At 38.8% G+C, this 16,923-nt stretch overlaps 1 protein-coding gene across 5 annotated transcripts in view; it reads right to left on the bottom strand.

Annotated features, from left to right (window-relative positions):
- Positions 1–295: 295 nt before the first annotated feature.
- cobl (cordon-bleu WH2 repeat protein) overlaps positions 296–16,923 on the bottom strand; it is a 41,348-nt gene continuing 24,720 nt past the window's right edge. For all 5 annotated transcript variants that reach the window (XM_072461460.1, XM_072461458.1, XM_072461459.1 and 2 more), the window contains 8 exons: positions 12,379–12,952; positions 8,057–8,360; positions 6,889–7,100; positions 5,348–6,816; positions 4,925–5,143; positions 4,144–4,254; positions 3,206–3,502; positions 296–1,448 (listed from right to left, as the gene is read on the bottom strand). In XM_072461460.1, coding sequence (XP_072317561.1) covers positions 1,371–1,448; positions 3,206–3,502; positions 4,144–4,254; positions 4,925–5,143; positions 5,348–6,816; positions 6,889–7,100; positions 8,057–8,360; positions 12,379–12,952 — 3,264 coding nt within the window. In that variant the 3' untranslated portion in view covers positions 296–1,370. The remainder of the gene's footprint in view (positions 1,449–3,205; positions 3,503–4,143; positions 4,255–4,924; positions 5,144–5,347; positions 6,817–6,888; positions 7,101–8,056; positions 8,361–12,378; positions 12,953–16,923) is intronic.

Here is a 16,923-nt window from a genome sequence, read left to right on the forward strand (position 1 = left end):
TTTGTGACCACATAGTGATGACTCAGGCCCTGGAGCAACTGCCCGGAATAGTATAAGCTCATCTGTGGCAAGAAGCAAAACCGTCAAATACACAGAAGGGGAACGTAAAAGAGAGAGGGAGCTCTATATTTTGTAAAGAGATGAAGACTCTAGTTTACTGCACTGCTGGGAACCATCCATGCACCGGTGATGCTTTCCAGAACATGATCCACGCTGCATCTGGTGAATGTAACTCCTGTCAAGATGCTGCGAGCGGCTTCCTGTCCATTACTGTAAATAACACGTACAGGCTAACTCATTATAAAATCATTTATTCAATCAAATATTACAAAATTACAATGTACAGCATTTCAATTGAACAATGTGCACTTTTAATCGCAATAGTGTTAGTGGAAGAGCAGCTATAGAACTCTGATTCAAATCAAATGTAGTCATCTTTACAATATTTACAGTGCTACAATGGGCTCAAGGCAACAATAAACCTTAAAGTGATTCAGTTTGATTCCAGAGGGTCAAAAAAAGAAAAAAAGAACATGCAACAAAAACTATAGACATTTAGGTAATTGTGCTTTTTTGTTTTAAGTTATGATTTTAAATACAATTTTAACATAATATATATTTTTTCCAATCTCATAAATTTACTAGCCATCAAGACAGAAGGCCTACAGATGTACAATGTAATACAGAAAATCATAATTTCCAGCAATACTGTGCATTTACTGTGCAGATTGTTGTATACATATATTACAAAAAGCTTTTTTGTTTCAGGTCATCATTTTTTAACTAATAACATGTTAAAATGCATTCATTAGTATTAAATAAGTTTGTGTACAAGCAGCAGACTGAAGGTTAAAGATGAAGGAATTAAACTAAAGTATCAGGCACTGTTGTCTGACTCCACACTTAAACCGCAGACATTGGCATCATGAACCAAAAACTACCTTGTTTTTAGCTTAAATCAACACAAAGGTCTTCAAAGTAAATAAAAAAAAAAAAAACTTCATATTAAAATGATTGCACTCCAGAAAGTTTTCTTAATCAACCATTCAACCATGCAAACAAGATAACACTGGCTGAGCAGTAATATAAGGCTTCTATAACAGCTAAAATCCCTTGTTCATTGGCACTTTTCCCGCTGCTTCAGTCACAATCAATTCAAGTACACATGGCAAAATATGTCCAAGGAAATTAAGAGTATAATATTATGATGCAGTTGGCAAAAGTGAGTTTCAGATTGTGTAACGTTTACTGCAGTGACCCTTCTGTTGTCCAGCTTTACATCATCATCATCATGTGATTGAGTCACTTTTTACGCAAGAACAAAAACAAAAAAACAAAAAATAGAGTTGAAGTAGTAGTTTCTTTCTAAACTACGTCATGGTGGATGATGTTGCCTTGATTGTTCCCAGTTTCCCGTTCACTTGGACTGTCTTTGCGGGCACAGCAACCTATAAGGAGACACAGCACATTATGACTGCTTATCTGGACTCTGTGACTTTAGTGATGATCTAAGTCAGTGAGAAAGCATCATTTACAGGATTTGCAATAAAGTCAAGTCATGGTGAATAGTTTACTAAATGTTCAAAACATTATAATATTTGAACAATAGTAAAAGCTAGTTTACCCAAGATACTCTGTCTTCAGCCTGTCACAAAGTTACCAAGATACTCCTCCACTGACATGCACCTGGACTATTAATTCATATAATATTACTCAGTGGAAACAATTAAATACAAGTTTTATGAGTTGTTGCCTTAGTTTGCAGTCCATTTAAAGTTAATAAAGGTAGCAAAGCTTTTTTCAAAGATTGATTTTTAAAGCAAAACATTGTACTGTACATATATTCACCAATCAAATAAAAACAATATTTTAAAATGCTTTCTGCTTCTAGTTGTCTCTGCTCTGGTCTGGTCTTTTTATGCAGTGTTATAAGCAGTTGAAAACAAAATTAAAACAGATGTGTTGATTAAAAAGTATAGCTTGAACTTATAAAGATGTATTATAGACTGATTAAGTTTGTCCATGTATGGGCCTGTGTCTGTAATGGTAAAGGTTAGGGAAAGGGTTTGGAATCATTGTGAGTTCCAATTGTATCCTCTATCTACATCAAAGTTGAATATGTCTAAGAACTATGTAAGAAAATATATAAACTATAAAAGATATTAAAATGTGTTTTGTTCTTTTGGCACTGATGGCTGCTGTTTGCTTACTTTGAGGGGCTTGTGTTGGAGGTGAGTCACACGAGGGGCATTTAGTGGAGCCGTCAAACATTATTGGGCAAACCATTACAAAAAAGTTGACTCTTCTAGCCAACTATTGACTTTATGTGTTCTACATGATCAAAACATTGTAATGTCAGTCCTGATTTCTAAACAGTAACCTGAAACAGGCCTTAACCTGAAATTGAACTTGCCGATACAGTGGGGTGCTCTCAATCTGGAGTTCATTTGGAGTTTGCCAGCTGCAGCCGAGCAGGCAATCTTTGTTCTCACTATGATGTCTTAGATGGAGGCAGGAGGAACAAAGGAGGAGAAGCCTGTCTCATGTCACTAGAGTATCTCGGAATGGATCTGGGCTTTTCCACTGTGTGTGTGCGCGCTCTTTATCTATCTGATATGTTTTTCTGAGGCTGTTTTGATCAAACCCACAAGCATAATGATGCCAACTTGTTTATGACGCAGTATCTCAAATGACTGCATGTGTTATTTACTATATTTTACTAAACTATTTTTCCTACCTTTGCAAAAGTTGAAAAGCAAAGCTGCCAAACAGAACATTATATTTGATGATAGGAATCTCCACATGGGCTCTATCTTAAAGTACAAAGTAGACTCAAAGCATGGTTAATGTGTCCTACAAATATGTTGATGATGATATGATGATTTCGCTCTGTAATTTTATACAGATTGATCAGTTTTATCACAGCGAGTTCAGATGGGACTGATTGACAGGTGGATCAGCTATTCAGGGACACCCACGGTCTGTCCGTATCAAAACAAACACAGCTGCGGACGGGAAAAAAAGCAGATTTCTGCAGAATCAATGCGCAAAAGCATAAACACGGTTAATCTGAGGTGAGAGTATATTCATTTCTTTCTAAATGCTGAATGACCAATGAACTAATTTGTTTCACAGGAGTAAACAAATCTATTTGGAAAGTACTCTTTGTGTGTGTAGTCTGGATCAGAGGCAAACAAGGATGTACCTTTTTTAGCTTCTCTGCGGCAGATCCAGAGCGGATGGCCTCCAGCATGGCCTCCCTCGTCATGGCAGGGTTCATGTTCGCTTGTGACAGGGTGAAAGATTTCGGTGCTGTTAAGACAGGAGGCGGTGGTGGTGGTGCTATTGTGGGTGCAGATGGTGGAGGTGCCACTGTGGGTGCAGGTGGTGGACGAACCACGGAATGGGGTGAAGATGGCATTGAAGAAATCTGGGCACTACTGTTTACATCAAGAGTAGTCTTTCTGAAGTTTTCCACCTCTCCAGCAGCTTTAGATTTGGTCTGAATGAAATGAAAGATGCCAAAAATTATACTAGGCTACTATAATCTACAAATAACCAAATAACTGTATAATAACTGTAATGGGACAATGTAAAATGGTAAAACATATAATCATTCGGTGTAATTCCTCATTTGTCCAGGAGGGATCCATCGTAGAACAAGTTTCAAAGGTCAATCATCTGGACAATGTTTTTTTTAAATCAAGACGTTTCAGCTTCCATCCGAAATGTTCAATTTAAATTTTCAATATGAAGTCTCAAAGTTACCTCCAAACTGGAAATAATGAGTTAAATAATTTAGAAAAAAAAAAATACAAGAATCTCTGTTTTTATCCTTTTTTTAGTCTAGTCCACATTCCAGAAATTCCTGTTCCAGAAAAAAACAGGAAAAGAATAGAATGACAGATGTTGCTGCAGCTGGAGCTTACAGACAGTCCAGCGTTCATGTCACTGAACAAGTCCACAGAACTTACCAGCTCCAGCATGAGCGTGATGCTATTGGTCACAGGTTACTATTTGTAAGTAAATAAAGTAAACATTCACAGTTGAACATGGTGAGCCGGGTGTTATCTTTCCCACACTCCCACAGGATTGACAGACATGGTGCTGTGCTCTGTATAAATAGCTCTAGGGGGATTTTACCTTTCTTAGCCCTCTGGAGTTGCCCTTGGCTCTAATGGCTGCCATTAAAGCAGATCTCTCATTCTCCTCCTCAGCATGAGACGATTTCTTGTTCACTCCAGAGGTGGAAATCTACAGCATCAACCACAATAGCAAAACAAACAAAAATGTATACAGGTCAATAAAACTGTTGCCATTCAAATACAACCAATCTAAATTCACTTCATCAGCTCACAAAAACTATATTGCAGGACTTTGTTTGCATAAGCTAATGTGGTTATATTCCAATTACTTCTTACCAGTGAAGTAAATACACAATATCTGGGTGACACTAGAATGACCATAAACAGCTAAATATACTTGTGAGTAGTGTATATACTTTCTTATTTGAGTTTTTGCTTAAAAAGATACTACGGCACGTCACTAAAACAACTAAAACATGGCCAGATCAGACCTTTAGTAAAAAAAAAACGTGGTAAATAATGTGGCGAAAAATGTCCTTGTTACTATTTGGTTCTTTAAAGTTGGCAATAGTGATTATTTTTTTCATTCTTTTTAGATAAACAAATATGTTCAGGACACTCCAAAATGATAAATTCTTATTTTATGTCCTTGAATTCATAAACTGAAATCTGACCATTATGTTTATGGTACTCTAGTGTTCCCTGGCACACAGATTGAAAATCAAGAACCAACTCAACGGAATTTGAAAATCTTGAATATAATAAATTGCTAAAAATATGATGGCTTTAGAGTGTCATGTATTATTAGGTCATTAACAGATGTATTTGTTATTTCCCACCTTCTTGAGTTTTTCCTTGCCATCTCCACTCTGTATGGCCTCCATCAGACTGCTGTGTAAGGACGACTCCTTCTCCACTGATTTGCAGATGACCGGTCTGAACTTCTTCACTGGCCCGAACACTGTCACCGCTGGAGACCCAGGGGTGTCTGTTACTGTGACAAAAGGGGTCTCGTCTGTTTTGGGGAGGTTTGAGGTCGGCGTAGTGACTGGATTGTTCTAAAATAAGAAACAAATGTCCAGTTGTTGTTAAATTTCATATTTTCTTGTTAAACTTGCATATTTAGTTACAATAAAATAAAAAATAGCAATAATGCAACATTCAATCACTGCTGTATGTGGTGTATATTTGCCAGACAGCTCTACAAGTTTAACTATTGTATTAAAAACTGCTGGGTTTAGACAACCTCAAACAACACTCACCAATGCCTGCTCTTGGTGTCCATTCTTCAGTCCAGTGGGCGCTTTACCTGACGAGTTCTGATGGCGGCTGGGAGAAGGGCTTGGACTACGGCGCTGAAGAGGTTTAAATGGCTCACTAAATTTAGTATTTAATTGTGTGGAGGACACTGAGTGGTTATTGGATGATTTTTGAGTTTCTTGTATCATAAAGCTTCCCTTTCCAAATTGAAAGTTCTTTTCTGCAACACCTTGCTCCTTCACTTCATCAGTGCCATCTTCTTGTCTGTAGGATATTTGTTCAGGGTAACTTATAGACCTCTTGGAACCAGAAGAGTCGGATGTAAAACTCGAACTGTTCGCATTACTTGAGCGGAATGAGTTTTGAGGGTTGATTTGAATTGATCGGCTTGATTTCGGTGTTTTTATTGGATACTCCTGGATTGTGGGGTTATAATCAGGTTTAATGGCAGTTTTGGGGGCATATTTTGTGATAGCAGATGCAACGTATTGGCTGGAGGTTCGTCTGGATGGCTTGAGGAAAGAAAGATCTCTTCTCGCGTCAGTAATAGATGGAGGTTGTACTGGCCTCTGAGTGGGGTTGGTACTTGGTAAAATCTTGTCTTCTGGCATCGTGTAATCCTTTTGCTTGGTGTCAATGTCTTTTATTTGTTCAGCAGCATCTTCAATAGTCTCTTTGGGTTCTGTTTGCGGGGTAGGTTTATAAAATGTCCCATGGGAAGTTTTCAAACTTGCGGTTTCAGTAGACTTCTGGGTCGTTTCAGAGGTTTTTGTCCGTGCACTTTTATGGCTATCCAAACTGTCTCTTGCCTTATCAGCGTGGTCTTTATTTGGGCCCACATCATCCTCCTGCTTTTCATTTGAGCTCCAGAAGGCTTTGGCTTTTCCATGAAAAGGAGAATCATGGCCGTTTCTCAAGTCTGATACACCGGGAGCTCTGTGATGGAACACTTTTACCATGTTCCCTTGTTCGTCTATCTTTATGGCACCAGGAGTCGTAGAGGCGGGCTCTCCTGCAGCAGCCTGTAAGACGGCTGGTTTCGGAGGGACTACTGTAAATGTTTTCATCCCAAAACGTGAGGAGACACTGGGAGTGATTTTACTCTGAAAAGGTTTAGAAGTGGATATAGTGTGTTGAACTCTGGGTAAATCTATAGCTTCTAGATTCACTGCAGCTTGGTGGATATTTTTGTCCTCAGGTTTTACGTCACTTTTATTATTGTCCTGCTGCTCCTTTGAATTGGAGGATACTTTATTTGGAAAAACTGTATCTGTCTTTTTTATTATTTGATTTGTTTCTGTCTCCAAAGTACCGGTAGTGTCCTTCTTTTTATGTGTTTTAGATGGTTCTTGCACAGACTTTTGCTTATGTTGAGAAATCTGTTTATTTTCTGCACTGTGGCCCTTACTTGGCTCAGAGGCAGTGTGAGCATTATTGTTTCTGTTCTGAAGTTCATCATTGTAACTTGAAGCTGTGAAAGACAAATCTATTTAAATTCAGCAAATTAAGATTTGAACAAATTATTAGAAGCACAGTACTATACCATTGGCAGCGTTTGACTCAGCCCAAAACCCCTCATCAGGCAAGACCTCATCTATGGTTGTGACTGGCACGTCATGATCCACTATAGAAACTGGGACTTCATTACTGTCTGCGAGACATGACTCTAAATCCGCCAAAGTCTGATGAAGCTGAGAGGACAGATCTTGTTGCTTGAGCCTGTGTGTCCTGGGGTGTGGTGTCACATCAGTGCTTCTGTTGACATAACAAATACATGTACGCATTAAAATTGCACACAACCTTCCCAAAGCTATTTTTATAAAGTTCCCAAGCGTTTATTTGATTTCAGTGTTGCATCCAACAACCTTCCCGTCAATAATTTTCCACAGAAACCAAAGGGTAAATGCAGTGCAACTATTCTAAAATAAATATGGCACATTTTATTTTCATTGGAGTCTTTCATAACGTTGAGCTGTGAAGATTTTATTACCACACTATTAACTTCCCGCTGTTCAAAAGTTCACAAGAGTGTTGGTGTTCAATCTAAAACAAATTGCCATAACAGGGCCAAACCAAATAGAGTTTTCATTCAAAGAACTTTGGCTTGCTCCCCGTTTTGGCAATGTTTCTGAGGAAAAGGGTTTTTGTTACTTCCTGGAAAACCAAAGAGCATCAGCCCAAGATTTTCTAGGCAAGCGCATGGCCTGGCAAGGTATCATTTGCATGGAGGAGTGTGAATATGATGTTGTGCTATTACTCAAGCTAAACTGGGGCTGACATAGACACCAGACATAAGACTAGACAGCAACTTCAGATGTATCAAGCATGATACAATATTTAAGCGTAAAATCATTGTTGATCCTATACTAAACACATTATTTCCAATAGTTCGAGGCTTTACAGTTTAGATAACTCTACACGTAAATCTGAACAATAACGAGGAACAGGTAAAAAGATCAATCTCAAGTAAAGAGAGAAAAAATTCTGGGAAGCAGGATACTAGATAGACTAATGGGAAAGGTAGTAAATGAGTCATTGCTCAGGGGTCAATAAATCTAAGCACCACATCTGCAAAAGTTACACATGTGATCCAAATGGTGATTTAACGGTGTAATATGCTTTTCATTTGTACGTTTGACTCATGTTTCTTGGTTTATTGTTTCATTCACACTCATTTTGGTCTATTCCTACAGATAGTTTATCCTTCATACCTGTGCCGGGACCCCCACGTCCCCTCATCGCTGTCATTAAAATTGTCCGCAGCTGTTCCCGTGCGCCTCTCTCCTCCAGAGCTTCCATCCAGAGACAAGCTCCCATCTGGGGATGTGGTGTGGGTTTCAGAAGGGGAGCTAACCAGGCCAGAGTCTTCTCCATCAGCCATGCCCTCTGAGGCAGCGTAGCCCTGGTCTGGTAAGCTTATGCCACTGCTGTTACTGCCCAAAGACACTGTTTCCTCTGGAGAGATCTCTATACAGTGACCTTTGGCAGCAGAGCTTTGCATGGAGTGGAGCCAGCCTGCAAGAGATCAACAATGAATCAATGAAAAACCAAGTCTGACATGATATAGTGCATACAATGGGTTAAACTGCAATCAAAAACACATTAAACCGATCATTGCACATTAAGTAACATGAAAGGCAGGCAAAGAGTTGAGTGAAAAAAAAAGACTCCAAATGCACTCACAATCGTTTAGGGATTTTTTTTTTAAACCTAAGAGGCCTGAGCCAGACAACTTGTGGCTAGATACATTGGTTTAATGAGGTGTGGGCAGTTTTACTGTAAACAAATCCTTTAATTAGGGTTTAACAGTATAGTGTTTTATAATTAAGTGACAGATTCCCTCTCATCTCCAGAGCACTGGACAGTCAAATGGTTCATGCAGAACTTTTTTTTATTCTGGCACTGATTTTATTTTAAGACTTTAACAATATTATTGTTTGGTATGTTTTGGCACATTCTATTTGGACGTCACCCGGGTAAGCTGATTTAAGCTGTTTTTGTAGTACTGACAGTCTAAATTGCACAGGGTGTAGATGGGAGAATTAATTCATTGTCCTTCTGCATCTGTGTTGTTGGTATGTGCAAACAGATCCTGTCAGTCTTGGGATTGGTCCTAATGGTTTGGAGGGAACAGTGAGTTCCAGGAGATGTGGGGATGATTCACAGTGCTGTCCTCCCAGCTCCTTCCCAGCAACAGCTTAGTCATGCCAGCTACAGCCACAATGTGCACACAGACGCACTAGTGCACACGTGCACCACTTAATGCTGTCATGCACAATACGGCAAACTCACAGGTAATATTTATACACAGACACCTTACCTATGTTTTTTTTTTTCAACAGACCATGCATATTATGCATTCTACAAATCACAATAAAATGGATTTACAGATTTGACAACTTTTAATTAGAAGGTAATTCATTTTCAATTTGTATTAAAAAACGGTTCCATCAAAGACTTACAGAACCTCAAACAATGTATTATAAATTCATCTCAACTTGCTTGCTGTAACATGATCTCACACTGGCCTTTCTCATCTTTTAAAACACAATCAATAGTTTATTTATGTTTCCAGCACTGGGAGAAACATAGGTCTTGGACTATTGAGTTGCACATCACATAGCAAAAGTATTGATCTGCACATATCACATAGCAAAAGTACTGATCTGCACATATCACATAGCAAAAGTATTGATCTGCACATATCACATAGCAAAAGTATTGATCTGGACATATCACATAGCAAAAGTATTGATCTGCACATATCACATAGCAAAAGTATTGATCTGGACATATCAAATAGCTTTGCCTCATAGGCTCGTTTACCCTCATGCCATTCATCAATCGTAGAAACTTATAAAAATTCAACTCATCTGACTCTTTCAACTCTTATGACCACTTTCCGTGTGCACACTAGAAACTAAGCACTGATTGTAAAAAACATCTATAATATAAAGTAGAAATAGCCACACAATCGAATACTTAATATTTGACTATCTTTAGCACAGGGGTGGGCAAACTACAGCCCGCGGGCCACATGTGGCCCGTTTGTCTTTATAATCTGGCCCGCCAAGTAATATTTAAAAAATAATAATAATAATAAAAAAATATATATATATTTTTTGCCCTAAGGCATCTGTCTGCACTTGTATCCTTATTAAATATGACATGAAATTAATTAAATAATATATTCAATAGCCTATATTTGACAGAAAAGTTATATTCTATTTGATATTTAATTTTTTAGATTTTTTTTTTCACACCAATGATCGCGCGCCGGCCCTCCGCTACTTTCCTGGATTCGAATATGGCCCTCGGAGGAAAATAATTGCCCACCCCTGCATTAGCAGAAGATTTACTTTTAGTATAAAATTCATCAACTAGACTATTGGCTGTTTGCAAATATGCAACTTGAGTAGAGTTCAAATTACTTCTTAAAACATATAACAACACAAGAATAGTAAAATAAAGATAAATCAAATGAGCAAAAGGAATAGCAGATGAAGAAAGGATAGGTCAGGGCAAAAGGGGGCAGAAGAGGGCAGAAGAGGGCAGAAGGGCGCTTCAGGGACGCTTGGCTCTCAGTCGCACAGGCCCACAGCAGTACACTGGGGGGGTAAGAAAAAGATAAAACACAACATAATGAGATTTAGACCAATTTAGTGGAGAGCATCAGCATAGAAATATATCAACAGAATATAACTGCTGTGACTCAACAATATTTCCATTCCATGATAATGCATTACAAATGCATTATCATAACATAATAAGCAGTGTAAGTTGATTGATGTTGACCCAACGCTGACCTTTTGTACCATTAGCAATAGGGCTTTTTGAAATGACATTCACAAATATGAATATGAATGTTTGCTCAGAAAGAGAGCGCAAAGGCTATGCATGCATTTAAAACAGTTTGGGAGCAGTATGGGAAAAAAGCACAAAAACAACCGGACAAGAAGGAGCGGGAAAAGCAGGTGGTGGAGAGTCCCGTGCTGGAGCCCGACATGGTTTAGGCAGGACAAGATGCTTTAGAGTTTCCAAAGAGATGCAAGGTTCGGAAAAGAAAATGATAAGGTAATGTAAAGCTTCACTCGTACACAATGAAATGCATAAACGGCACCAAGACTTCATATTTAAGAGAACTTCTCAGTAAGAAAGAGTGTTGTGTCAGCAGCCTCTGGTTTATCAGTTCATTTTATGAGACAAAATTGGAAGAATCTGAGGCAGCATGAAATGATATATTACTTTATCATAAGTCTGACAGCTCAGAGTTGCACAAGAAATAGCAAACAATTTAACTATGACAATAAAGCCAACTGTATGAGGCAGATTGCGCTTTACAAATCTAGATGTATAAAACGTTTCAACATGTCTTATACTTATTGCCAAAAGAAAGACAATAAAAAATGCCACCACTGTATACACGCAAGCATTATGCAACACTGTATACTCAATTTACAATGAATATTTGTCGAGCCCTGACCTGTATAATTACTTAACTTAACACATTCAATTGCCAGGGAGAACATTACATACTAGAAACTAGAAAATACAAACAAATTTGTTCAGTAAGAAAAGTACAGTAAGTTGAAGTGTGGGGGAAAAGTGCAAGACTGGAACTTTGAGAGCAACATTTTCAGTATAAACACAATCTTGGAGCTTGGTGCTGTCTAGTGTCAAAGACTAACACACTGACTTTCTCAACTTCACAGCTGTCAATCAAGTCCTACTACTGCAAGTCAAGTTCACTTCAAACATGTCTGTCATTCTGCCTTTTTTAAACTCGGTCCTGCGGCTTTGTCCCTCCTCCATTTATGTATTTCTCTGAGCTTCACAATCTTCAGCTCTTGTCAGACATGACAGCCCCATGCTGCAATCATGCCCGGCTTCACATAAAGTTGTAAGTTATATAAAGATTAATATGAGGCCAACTAGAGTTCAACCTGCTGCTGGATTAGATCTATTATATTTATATTTAAGGTGTTTCAAAAAAGTGAAAATTAGACCCTAGAAATTGGATTGTGGAGTGTGGGAGAGACAAGGCCTGCTTTGTTCCATGGGCTGATAAAAACCCGTTCTTCTCGTTTTTTATCCCTCACAATGACTTTATACACACCTCACTGTTTCATAAGGATGCATATGTCATTTTGACAGTTCATATTTCTCAAGTGCAGGACGATACTATTATCAAGAAAAAATACAACATAACTTGTAAAAGCCACCTTACATATGGACATAAAAACAATTCAAGTATAATGTAAAATATTGGTTAATTTTGTTGAAGCAACAGCATTACAACTATGACTATCAGGGAAAAGCCTGTTTGCATCAGTGTCAGCAGTATTTGATTGAACTCAAATAGGGTTTAAAATATCTCCAAACAGGATCTAACTGTATGTGTCGAATCCATTTCATACCATACAGTGTTTCAACTGTAGCATTTCCCTGATATTATAACATAAGTCAACATTAACAATGTGTGCCTGTAATTAAATATGCATGTTATGTAACATTACAACACTATTGCACTTACCAACTCCACTGTGCCTGTTGTTCTCTGTTTCCTCCATTTTAAGATTCATGGCTGCTTCTGTGTCCGACCTGGAGCTGCTGGCTGTACTTACATCACTGGCTGATATGTTGGTGGTACTTTCTGATTTCTCCGTTCTAGAAATTGAGCTTTTTGCCATGGACATGACTTGTACAAGTCCACTAACCATGCTGCCAGTGGTAGTGCTACAGTGAGAAGCAGAATCTGATTCTTCAAGGCTTTGGGTGAGTTCAGATCTGGAGTCTTGGACACCAAGGCTATCAGAGGTGGTACTGCTTGGTGTGGAAGATCTGAGGTTCTGGCTGGTAATGTATACAGCAGATTGCACAGTTTTTGGGGCCACTGGTTTTATGTCTTCTATTACTACAGTAGTGGTAGTGAGTGTGGTTGACGCTGCCATTTTGGTGCGTGACACTGGGGAGGGGGCTTGGATGTGCTGGCCGACAGGTGTGGCAGTGGCAGAGACGTTCTCGGAGCCAGAAGACAGAGACACTGGTGTTGGGGGCGGGGCAGGAGCTTTCCTTTTCCTCTGCTGAGTGTCTGAGCCAAGACACATCTGATGGAAGAACACAAACAGGCTGTTAAAGTTATGTCAGAAGAACTGTTTATAAATCAAAAAAAGTGGTGAGGCCCAGATGTACTACTGTTCGGCGATATGCGAATATATATATTATTATTTTTATTTTTTGCATGAATGAATGAAATAAAATGTACATGACACATTTTATTTCATTTTAATATTCTCTTTCTCAACTTAAAAAATACAGACTATAAATCATTGCCATTTAACAGAAATAAGTGTTCAATTTATTTTTCCAAACACTGAACTCTGCTCAGTTTTTTACTGACAAAGGATTGACCTATGCATATTACTGATCTCGATCTTTATTCAAATTAAATTAATTGCACAGCTTTAATTATTCATTAATAATAATTAATTCTTATTTTAATTATAGCTAATTTTTATACCGCTTGTTCCCGTTCGGGGTCACGGGTGACCGGAACCTATCCCAGTGACTTTGGGCCTTAGGCGGGGTACACCCTGGACTGGGGCCAGCTCGTCGCAGGGTTAACACAGAGACACAGAGACACAGACGAACATTCACTCTCACATTCATCCACCAGGGGCAATTTACAGTTGCTAATTTACCTAACACATGTATTTGGACGGTGGGAAGCCAGAGAACCCGGAGAGAACCCACGGTAACACAGGAAGGACATGCAGACTTCACCAAGAGAGCCCATGTGATGTTGGTCTGGTTTGGGAATCAAACCCATGATCTCCTTTTTGGGAGGAAAGCGCTAACTGAAAGTAACCCTACAAGAAGAAGAGTCCGACTTCACAGCCACATGCCTGGAGGGCCATACAGAGTTGTCCCATGCAGAGAGACAAGCGCAAACATGTGAACTCACTAATCTCACTGCCTGGCATGCTATGGAAATACAAAAGCCCCCCTGACTAGTTGTATTTCTCTTCCTTGGTCCCCTGCTTTACTACCTATATGGGTTTCATACATTTGAATATAGAGATGCAAGTATGTGTGGCCAAATGAGGAGCCATTGTGTGTGTGTTCTCTGGCCTCTGCAGTGTGAGTGACTGCATGCCTCCACAACAGGGAAACATTATATCTCATTTTTACACTGAGCCGGGAGCATGGATTAGGGGCTAGTCAGGGGTTGTGGGTTAAATGTGTGCGGTTCCCCTGGGCTTATTGGTGCCATTACTGGGAACACAACTAGTACTTAAAACTCCACCCAAACCCTGAAACCAAAACTTCTTCTGCAAAACATCTGTGGTCAGATTGTATTTAGTAGTAAAAGTAACTTATAAACAAGTTAACAATTTGCATGGAACAATTCATTCATTTAAATAAAGATATATGAGAATATAGCCTTTTTTTTCTTTTTTTTAAACAAATCCTTTTTGTTTTAAAATAATAATTTTAAAGATATAACAATATAAATTACAAGAATTTGTGCACTTGACTAGCATGTATAGATAATCAAGAAAGTTCTATAGCCACTATTTGAAAACTTGGACTAACAGAAGGCCAAACCAGGACAGTCTGATGTGCTCATTAAGTTTTCCTTGACCACATTAGGGGTCCATGTTGGAGCATGTTGATCAAATAGGGCCACCCATGGAGACTTCAACCTGGTGGCGTGACCATTCATCAGTTGTTTTGAGGGGCTCTTGATGGGTGAGGGGATTTGAAACAAGACAACATTACACTGCTAATGTGGAATGTGAGATGCAGTGTGTGTGGGTACAGTGTGTGCTACGGCTTGTCAGCATGCATGAGTACATCCATGCATGCGTGTCTTATGTGTATGCACATGCATGTCACAGATAATAATAGTGTCTGATTTGTCTCAACACTGAGAGAGCACTGAGGTCAAAAACATCCAAGAGTGTTAACTGTCTTCACAACGTGTCAGCAGGAGGGGTCCAGAAGGCTAGCTAAGGCTAAGGAGACGCATTCATGACCCACTTCCATTGTCATTTACTCTGTCCCACTAACCCATTAAAATATGTTTTTACCATTCATTTACATTTAAGTTTTGTTTTGTTATTTACAGGTGAGAGACAACTATTCAATTACACATTTTGTAATTCTTTATCCATTCATTCATTTCATAAAACCTTTAGAATGAGAATTTAAGATGCACATATATTTGGATATTAATTTCATGAACTAAAACGAGACAATGTAATCATATCAATTATTACAAAAAATGTCAAGTTTGAATTTTATGTTCACAATGTCCTATGATTAAGTCAAATTGTATGCTCTGTAGGTTAATATGTGTAGAACTCTGCTATTTCTAATGACTTTATGGTGTTTAAGCGTATCACAATACGCATCTCTGTATCGATCCATGTATTGCCAAGATCCATCACGATATATCACGATATCTATATATTGAGCACAGCCCGACCTTGATCCGTATATGTAGCTTATAATTAGAGCAGTGCTCATTAGGGCTTGGTATTGCCAAGACCCTCGCTATACGATACGTATCCCGACACAGGGTCAAGATACAATACGCATCCCGATACTTGTATATTCCGATACAATTCCCTCATTATGATACGTATCCTGATACATTTTTGAAAAAAGGGTCTTAAAATTTACCAAATGGGCAATGTTTTTACTCTGGATAAAATGTATGACATTTCATGTTAATCTACAAAGCACTTTTTTATAAATCCATTCTGCTCTAACAACTTCATACATCCAACTAACTGATCCAAATAAAAGTATAAGGAATACATTCTAGTAAAGTATTGCATGTTTCCTGCCAAACCTGCCTGGTCTGAACATGCTGCAGCAGCATCTTCTGCACAGATCAGCTTCTGATCAGGTCCACAGCTCCTTCTCACCTCGGCCGAGAGGAGCACAGCACGAACAACATATCAAAAGTACTATTCCACCTCGTTTAAAGTCTACGGGTCACATATACTATATACTGTGAGTATCGATACGCGTGACAATATATCGCCGTATTGATATTTTGAACACAACCCTAGTGCTCATGCTTCAAATGTCTGCTGAACTGAACTGAACTACAGGCTCATTCTTGAATATTTACCCTCTCAGGTTCCCCCTAGAAGGTGTGGGGTGGGGGGGCATGCCAACAAGATTTCATAATGTACTACTTTTGGACACATGACCCAAAGCTTGTACATTATTGATGCCAAAACACTCAGAGCCAAACAGAACTTATAGTGGACTCGAATTTAACCTTGCTTTAACTTTAATTGTCGGGGCAAGTGGAAATATTTATTCCATCATAAGTTGTCGATACAATGACATCTTAAAAAAAGACATTTTCAAAATAAAAAATGGCCATGTTGACCTGGCTTCCTTTCCAAACCACAATAACAGATTTCCTATCGCGTTTGGGGGAAACAGGTTGTGTTTCTCTGAACTAAATGTTCCAAAACATTTTGGAGTAGCTCTCATGAATGCAGACATAGACTTACACAACTTAAAGGCGTTATGGACGATTTTTCGGCGATTTGAGAACTCAGGCGGAAGTGCGCATGCGCACTCCCCCATGCGGACTGATACAACACACACGTGCGTTTGTTTATTAGCACGACGGATCGCATCGCATCTCTCGTCTCCCGTAGATTTCCGTCTCTTCTGAGTCAGCTCGAACAGTCTTTCTCCGTCCTAATTTTGTCCCGTACACTGAGGGAACTATATTATGATAGATCAATGCGCTTTGACACGCGGAAACGTGCTGCTCTCATGGGGACGAGCCGCACGCGGCTGCAGGTGAGCGGTAGGTGCGTTTTATGATTGATATGTGGCAGGACTAATCGGCAGTCCACGCCACAAGGAAATAAGACTCAGATTTGGGCCAAAAAAATCGTCCATTACGCCTTTAAAGTTTAAAGATTGAAAAAAATAAATATATTATTATTAATTATATTACATTATCATTATATTACATTGCATTGTATTATGATATAAGTAGAACATTTTAATTTTTATTTTGTCTCAGTCTTCATGAAAT

Source organism: Eucyclogobius newberryi, unplaced genomic scaffold (assembly GCF_026437365.1).
Source record: "Eucyclogobius newberryi isolate DKJ021-1_F unplaced genomic scaffold, fEucNew1.0.hap1 SCAF_3, whole genome shotgun sequence".
Lineage (NCBI taxonomy): Eukaryota > Metazoa > Chordata > Actinopteri > Gobiiformes > Gobiidae > Eucyclogobius > Eucyclogobius newberryi.